Source organism: Engraulis encrasicolus, chromosome 19, assembly GCF_034702125.1.
Source record: "Engraulis encrasicolus isolate BLACKSEA-1 chromosome 19, IST_EnEncr_1.0, whole genome shotgun sequence".
NCBI classification, from domain to species: Eukaryota; Metazoa; Chordata; class Actinopteri; order Clupeiformes; family Engraulidae; genus Engraulis; species Engraulis encrasicolus.
The window spans coordinates 20,198,688-20,206,975 of record NC_085875.1 but is presented as its reverse complement, the minus strand read 5'-3'; the positions used below and the strand labels follow the sequence as shown (position 1 = coordinate 20,206,975).

General features: G+C 42.9%; 2 protein-coding genes and 1 non-coding gene across 3 annotated transcripts; 2 read left to right on the top strand and 1 right to left on the bottom strand.

Moving 5' to 3' along the window:
* Nucleotides 1-1,021: 1,021 nt before the first annotated feature.
* On the bottom strand, nucleotides 1,022-1,879 carry fam204a (family with sequence similarity 204 member A). Its single transcript, XM_063183778.1, has one exon. The coding sequence runs from the start codon at nucleotides 1,768-1,770 to the stop codon at nucleotides 1,057-1,059; it is 714 nt and encodes a 237-aa protein (XP_063039848.1). The 5' UTR covers nucleotides 1,771-1,879; the 3' UTR covers nucleotides 1,022-1,056.
* On the top strand, nucleotides 1,841-8,224 carry LOC134435035 (26S proteasome regulatory subunit 4-like). The gene is made up of 11 exons (XM_063183777.1): nucleotides 1,841-1,938; nucleotides 2,589-2,642; nucleotides 2,751-2,847; nucleotides 3,348-3,472; nucleotides 4,177-4,362; nucleotides 5,171-5,299; nucleotides 5,590-5,686; nucleotides 5,987-6,176; nucleotides 6,450-6,601; nucleotides 6,963-7,117; nucleotides 7,969-8,224. The coding sequence occupies exons 1-11, from the start codon at nucleotides 1,936-1,938 to the stop codon at nucleotides 8,101-8,103; spliced, it is 1,323 nt and encodes a 440-aa protein (XP_063039847.1). The 5' UTR covers nucleotides 1,841-1,935; the 3' UTR covers nucleotides 8,104-8,224.
* Nucleotides 3,905-4,025, top strand: LOC134435632 (small nucleolar RNA SNORA26). Its single transcript, XR_010032043.1, has one exon. It is a non-coding gene; the product is annotated as a small nucleolar RNA SNORA26 (small nucleolar RNA).
* Nucleotides 8,225-8,288: the final 64 nt, after the last annotated feature.

Genomic DNA, 8,288 nt, shown 5'->3' with positions numbered 1-8,288 from the left:
ATAATATACATTTTAGCAACATAGCCTTGGGACTTCAGCTGGGAAGGGAGAGACATGGCAGAAATTCAGAAATTCCACTAAAGGGTTGAATATTATAAGCTGCTACAGGGTCAAAGACGTCTTCATCATTCAGTGTTACGGACACCTTCCGCCGACTGTAACTGCAAAAAAAACGTGATTTTTAAATTGTTTCAAGTGAATGGATGACAGCCGAGGCTTTCATGAAAACACATAAAAAGAGTCATGTTTTTTTTCCAGTTACAGTCAGCAGAAGGCATCTGTTACACTGAATGACAATGCCATTTTGCACGTCTTTGACCCTACAAAACGCACAACCAGTTAGGCCTATAACATTATTTTGTGACTCAGTATTGGTATTGCTGTTATATAAATTCAGTGATTTGGGCCCTGCCGTGGCCAATCAGTAGGGCACTCGCTTGCCATGTGGCTGGCCAGGGTTCGATTCCCGGCCAGGGTTCGATTCCCGGCCCGAGTCCTTTGCCGACCCCTCCCCATCTCTCTCCCAATTTGCTTCCTGTCCACCTCTCACACTGTCCTATCAAATAAACATAAAACTAAAGAAATAAAAAAGACCCCAACAAAATCTTTAAATCCAGTGCTTTGATAAAGATGAACATGATACAATTACACTCTAATGGTGTGTGTGTGTGTGCGCGTGTGCGAGAGAGAGAGAGATATGTAAAAGAATAACAACTTGCATACTTTTGTATAACGACTTACACATTTAATTTAATATTCTGACTCAATTAAACATTGTTTGTCATATTGCTTGGGTAGGTAGCCTAACATAAGAGATTTCCATTAGATGAAAGTGGCAAGTCCCCAACCATGAAGTGTATTAGGGTCTAATCACTGCTTCATTTGTCTTGAGCCAATCTGTAACTGCTGCTATTACCAAAACATTTGGCTATGCTGCTTCACGATGCAAGGATGCTGAGTGGACAGACAAATGAGAATTTTAATATCATACTGTAGATTATTTTAAAAAAAAACAGACCTATGAATTTTGACAGACCTGATTTATTACAAAACTGCTCACATATAGCCCATGTTACTTTTGGTTTCCCATCTTTTCTTTGCTTCAAAACCCCAAGCAAGATTCTTCCTGCGTTTCTCTGCCTTAGAGGCCTCGATTTTCTTCTGGGCTTCCACGTAGTCACGACAATCAACCGCATCTTTAATTCTTACAGCCAAATCTCGAGTGGCCAACTTGTCACTCAGTTCTTCAGCCCTTTCAAAGTCCCCCGCAGCTATAGCAGTGTCTATGGTCTTTTCTAGTCCAGACATAGGTGGGGGCCTGCTACAGGCTGGAGGCTCGAATCTGTCATTAATGCCAAAGAAATGTTTCAATCCATCCACGTGTTTCTCTTGTGCAGTCACTTTGTCAGTTTCGTTCGAGTCCTTCTGTGTTGCAGGGTCAGAACGTTTTCTTTTCTTTGCTCTTCGCTTTCTTTTTCGTTTTATTGAGGAGTCCTCTTGCCTCTGTTTATCCTTTAGCTTCTGGAGGTCTTTGAACTTGTTCCATACTTCCTCAGAGACTCCAGGTAAACATTCATCTGAAGAATGTACTTGCACAGCCTCATCCACAGTCTGAGGTATCTCACCTTTCGTAGCTGGCTCTTGAGTGAACAGGTCGCTGGCTCTAGTTTGCGATGCTTCACAAAGGACAGGTTCCCCAGTATCACTCTCACTGTCGTTAGAACTAAGGTCTGCTTCCGACAAACCTTTCGGAAGAAGTCCGCTATACATTGTGTGTTACTTTAAGTTACACTTGAGGAATATCTATTTAAATGGTGTAAGCAGATTCCAGTCGTCCAGTAGACGGAGTCTTTCCTGTTTACCTAGCATGGTCTCACAAATGATGACGTTTCGCCTACCAGCGTGACGTAATTTGTAAGGGACAAACAAGCGACAATGGTAAGTGAGCAAGCAGTTTTTACTCAGCTGTCCAGATCTATGGTTTTAATACTTCTTCACTGTCTAATGAATTGGAACAGGCATTGGATTTTACTTTGATTCATAACGATATTATATTGCTGTGTATTTAGGTTAGCCATGCCTGGGTATTTGCTCTGTTTATCACCACGATGGAGCTTGGTAACAAGCAAATAGCTTGTTAGCAGCAGGCTAGCTGATACATCCACACCAGAGACGTTTTAAATCCTAAACATTACACGTTTTGTATTTGAACAAAATATACTTTGGCAGTGTTGACGGTGTGTTTGAATGAGTCGCTGGTGACATGTGTAAAGCGAGAGTGTAGGTCATTAAACACATCTATTAGCAGTTTGATTTGTCATCTACCATAAGTCAAATGTTGTCACTACAGTCAACTGTGGAAATACGGTAACTAACTAATCTTTCCCACAAACCAATGTACTGCCCGGCAATGTGTGCTGTCAATCTTTACACATTTTATGTTTCAATAACACAATATGGGAAACGTGTGGTGCTGTCGTGTTAGTACAAACAAACAAACAAACAAACAAACACACGTAGCCTTATATGCAAGTCATGTCTACAACTGTTGTGTTGTTTACATAGTGAAAATGTAATCTGTTTACCAGGGTCAAAACCAAAGTGGCGGACATGGTCCCGGCGGGGGAAAGAAAGATGACAAGGTGAGCTTTATCGTCTATTCGCTTGTCTTGCTTGTAACAGCGAGATACAACTTATAACAGCGAGATTTTTTTAATAAAGTGCATTAACATCGTATTCGTGTGCTTTAGGAAAAAAAGAAGAAATATGAGCCCCCAATTCCCACAAGAGTCGGGAAAAAGAAGAAGAAGACAAAGGGACCAGATGCCGCCAGCAAACTGCCTTTAGGTAAGATAGGGTCATCCCTATGTTCCCCGCAACCGGGGAACTGAGGACCCTTTTTTCAAAAAAGGGTTCTATGTTCCCCGCTGCTTCCAAGTAGAATGCTGCTGCATGGCAAAGCACAGGTTGTTGTTGCACCTCTGACAGGTTAGGTTTAGGTGCAGTTTTGGCCAGGGCACAAATTTACAACTCAGAAACATTGCATCACTGACAGGTTAGGTGTAGGGATGGTTTTGGGAAGGTCACAATTTGAAAACTCAGAAACATACAAGGCAGGGAACATAGAACCCTTTTTTAGAAAAAGGGTCCTATGTTCCCCGGTCCCATACAAAGACCGGGGAACATAGGACCCGGGGAACATGGGTGCGCTCCTGGTAAGAGGATGCAAAAAGAATGTATCATTGCCAAGTAGACTCTCATGTAGGGTGAAATAGTACATCTACTCTACTTGCTACGTACATGAGAATATCCACACATACTGACAAAATCTCTGTGTGTGCCTCTAGTGACCCCTCACACCCAGTGCCGACTCAAGCTGCTGAAGCAGGAGCGGATAAAGGACTACCTGCTGATGGAGGAAGAGTTCATCAGGAACCAGGAGCAGATGAAGCCACTGGAGGAGAAACAGGAGGTTGGTATACAGTCAGCCATTTCCTCCCATTACAGAGTCATATACTCATGAACAGGGGCGGACAAACTGGGTTAAGAAAGTAAAGGCCCTGCCAGATATTCCATTTGCCTGTGCTGCTAATACAGGTGATTTCATATAATTAGCTCATTTACCTGGCTGGTTCATTGAATTGCCTGGAGCAAATATGTGAACAGGTTTTTACTCTCTGAATCCGATATGCCTGTCACTGCTAATAAAAATATGTCAACTTGCCTCTCCATCCTATCGAGGCTATGCTTTTTTTTTCATCAGGGCTGTAACCAATGATTTTAGTTATTCTGGAATGTACCTAAGGCACATTTGGCTCAGACAAAAGTGGCCAAAGACAGCTTTGCTGATTTATTTTGTTGTACTCAGTTCATCTTTTAATTTCACATCAAACTGTCCCCCTTTTTGCCCATTTAAGACTTTGTGTCCTAAATGACTAACACAGGGGGGTAGATGAAGTCTTTCAAAAACCTAAAGCAAAGGCTGACACAATTCCTTGCTTTGGATCCTGTCGGAAGATACACAAAATTCAACATTGTACATTGGTGTTCTTAATACATAATTAAGTTGAAATGTTAAGCTGGTCACAAAATTAATCTTGAAATGTCAATTAGAAATGTAAACACCCTGTTGAAAGAGCATTCTGCGCTATTGTCTTCATTTCTTTTTGGTTCCAGGAGGAGAGGTCGAAGGTGGATGACCTGAGGGGGACCCCCATGTCTGTCGGCAACCTTGAGGAGATCATTGATGACAACCATGCCATCGTGTCCACGTCTGTGGGCTCGGAACATTACGTCAGCATTCTGTCATTCGTGGATAAGGACCTGTTGGAGCCTGGCTGCTCCGTGCTTCTCAATCACAAGGTAATGGCAAAATGTGGGGGGAGATAACACAGAGAAAGTGGTCATTCCCGCAGCAGTTACGTTCAGAACTAAAGTGCTTACCTGTGAACCACTCACGTTCATACTGGGCTCTGAAATTTTCCGCACATGACTGTGTGTTACCTGGATGAACCTGCTGACATCCACATTGTCATCATGGTTCGCAGAAAAAAACAAAGAACCAGCGTTTTTCAGTTGGCATCGTGAACCAACTTTTCGGTGCTGAAACACTCAGACTTGTGCCGGCCAGTTTGAGATAATGTGCGGAAATGGGCACCAGCACGGTCCTCAGTCGGCCTGTACGCACCTTTTAGGTGTTTTTTTAAGGTGGTTTTGTGGAGATGTGATGCTCAGCGTAGCTTCATACTCTTAGAGTGGTTTTTCGATGTCATTTGACCAGACAGCAATTTTGGATGTTGATGGCATACCAGTCGCGTATGTTATTGAAGTGGTTGCCTGCCCTAAACCTAACCATCAGTGTAGTCATGTTGCCGCAAGGGTGCGGCATCAGTTTTAGACGCCAAATGCATACTCTTGGCATCCTGTATTGCTGCCTGGTCAATATGTCAAAAAGTAACGTATCGGAATGATATGTAGTTATGCCAGATGTGGACCATATTGTATCGCTGCTGTACACTCACTGCTGGTATTTCCTTCACCGTAATAATAATCAACTATGATATGAACAGGAAGCTGGCCAACTCATCCATAGCATGGGGGTTTTACAGCACATATCACCATTGTTGTTTGTAAAAACTAACTGTGTAGCCTTTTTACCCCCCATGTGAAGGTGCATGCAGTAATTGGTGTCCTGATGGACGACACAGACCCCCTGGTGACAGTGATGAAGGTGGAGAAGGCTCCACAGGAGACATACGCTGACATCGGTGGACTGGACAGCCAGATTCAGGAGATCAAGGTACAGTACGGTGTCTTTTTGTTAGTGTTGACTTCTGATATATTGATTGTAAACGATTCTACGGTTCAGGCAATAGTGTTTTTTTTAGCTGTATATAAAATATGGAATGTGTTTGTGTTTGAGTGGTCCCGGAAGACATTTTAGTCCGTTGGAGAGATGTGCATGTAATCTATAATATCGATTTGATTTTCTGAGTAGATGGCATTTTCAGTGCAACGAACCAATTTCTCCAAGGTACACCTTATCACTTTAATCTACCTCTAAGCCAGGATTTGTTTGTGCACTCTTAGGAATCCGTAGAGCTACCTCTCACACACCCAGAGTATTATGAGGAGATGGGCATCAAGCCACCCAAAGGAGTCATCCTGTATGGGCCACCAGGCACAGGTGAGATACAGGAGAACTGCGTTCAGTTTATTATTGAAAATAGCAAAGTCTTTCATTACATTACATCATATTTATCTGACACTTTTATCCAAAGTGGCTCATTAAAAAGAACATGAAGTGCGCTCCAAATGTGTGTACTATGTGTATATTACATTTACATACACATATCCAAAGTAACTTACAAATCATGACATAAATAACACATAAGACATAGCGGCACATAAATGTGTGGCTCAACATGTACATTTACTCTTCAGAATTTTGTAACGGCAATCTAAAACGTCGGTTTTCCCTTTTAAGGCAAGACGCTGCTGGCTAAAGCCGTGGCCAACCAGACCTCTGCCACATTCCTGCGTGTCGTCGGGTCAGAGCTCATCCAGAAGTACCTGGGCGACGGGCCTAAGCTGGTCCGAGAGCTCTTCAGAGTGGCAGAAGAGCACGCGCCCTCCATCGTCTTCATTGATGAGATCGACGCCATCGGAACAAAGAGGTCAGAGGGCATTGCTTTCAGGGAAATGGCTTCAGAGAGAACACGAGTCACGAGCTAGTTTGATATCTATGAACTGATTAAATTACGAACTGTATTACGTATTACGAACTGTTACCATAAGGTTTTATGTAATAACATTATCATTGATGTGGAATTTATTTGAATGAAATAGTATACTTACCTATTACATTTGTTTTTACTGTTGATATCCATGTCATTGGGGTCACATGAATGTATTGTTTCAAAGTGCGAACAAATTGTGTATGCCTGCAGGTATGACTCTAACTCGGGTGGTGAGCGGGAGATCCAGAGGACTATGTTAGAGCTTTTGAACCAGTTGGATGGATTTGACTCTAGAGGTGACGTGAAGGTCATTATGGCCACCAACAGAATCGAGACTCTGGACCCAGCCCTGATCCGACCAGGTAATGATCAGATTGCCTCATGGCATGTTATAAGGCGTTTATAACTGTCTATTATACCCTTGTAGGTCAGTTATGGACCCTATGTTGAATTAGGACTATGGTTAAGGTTGGCAGATGATATTAACCATTTTCTGAAGTTAAAAGGGTTATCTCATTTATGTATAATAATGAATTAAAAGATTGAAATGAGCATTTATTTAAAAAGCAAAACAATACTTCAGCACCATTATAGTTGTACTCTGGACTTGTGAAGTAATCACCAGGTCAAGCTACGAAATCCTGACTCTTGATGTATGTTTCAGCTAACAATGACTGACTTTTCTGATGTTTTTCTCTTTCCTCTCTTCTCTTTCTCTCAAAGGTCGAATTGATCGTAAAATCGAGTTTCCTCTTCCGGATGAGAAAACTAAGCGCCGCATCTTCCAGATCCACACCAGCCGCATGACAGTTGCGGATGACGTGACCTTAGATGACCTCATCCTGGCCAAGGATGACCTTTCGGGAGCAGACATAAAGGTCAGACTGCCCCAGCAAAACAGGGCCGTTGATAACTTTAGCTGGGACCGAGACATAGTTATCTGAAAGCCCCCTAACTACCCCCATACTACGTAATGGGGTCCCAATTCTTTTTTCTTTTTTTTTAACCTGGAAAATAGACCCTTTTGATTTAAAAAAATCTCTTTTACAAGGGCGTCCTGAGATTTAATTCTTAAATTCTGGGGGGCCCCTGTCACTGGGACCAGACCCCTTTGTCTTCCCTGCCATCAAGCGCCGCCTGTTGATCACTTTATCTCTGAAGCTTTATCGTACACAGCCAGACAGCTGTCTAATCATTAGTGGGGTAAAAAAACACTCAGTAACTTTTATATGCGCACACATTGCAAATTTGCAATGCACCACGAATCAGCTGTGAGGTGCTCACTGCTGGCACATCTGCCCATTCCTCACACAAACTCTTTGAAATGTCAGCTCCTCCATCGCCTCCTAATCCCGCGCTGGGCTATTAGAGCCTTCACACTTCAGACGTCTCCATTTCCTCAGAGAGGGAATGGCTGGCACCCCATCTGACAGATGCCTCAATTACGGGCCAAATTTGTTTTGATACGTTTCTGTCTCTATTTCTCTCGGTCCGTGTCTGCCTGTGTGTGTCTGTCTCTATCCTCCAAGCACAACTTAATACTGTCTTCCTTCCTTTAATGCCCATTTCAGGCCATTTGCACGGAAGCAGGACTGGTGGTTACATGACGAATTTGTTTTGTTGTCTCTGTCCCTCTTTCTCTGGCCCCTCTCGCTCTCATTACTGTATCTCTCCCTATCCTCCCAGCACAACCTAATGCGCTCCTCTCTTCCTCTTATGTCTATTTCAGGCCATTTGTACGGAAGCAGGGCTGATGGCATTGAGGGAAAGGAGGATGAAGGTGACGAACGAGGACTTCAAGAAGTCCAAAGAGAATGTGCTGTACAAGAAGCAGGAGGGCACACCAGAGGGACTTTACCTATGAGTCCTCCTTCAACAGTCTATTTTTTTTTTTGTACGTGTTACTTTGAGTATTAGCCATGAAATCTTTACAGCTGTTTGCCAGTCATTTCTCCAAACTATAAATAAAAACTTGAACTCTGAAATCTTGTATGTGTCTGTTTTTTCCCCCCTGAAAGTGTATACACACCATGAATGTGGTGGTATGGG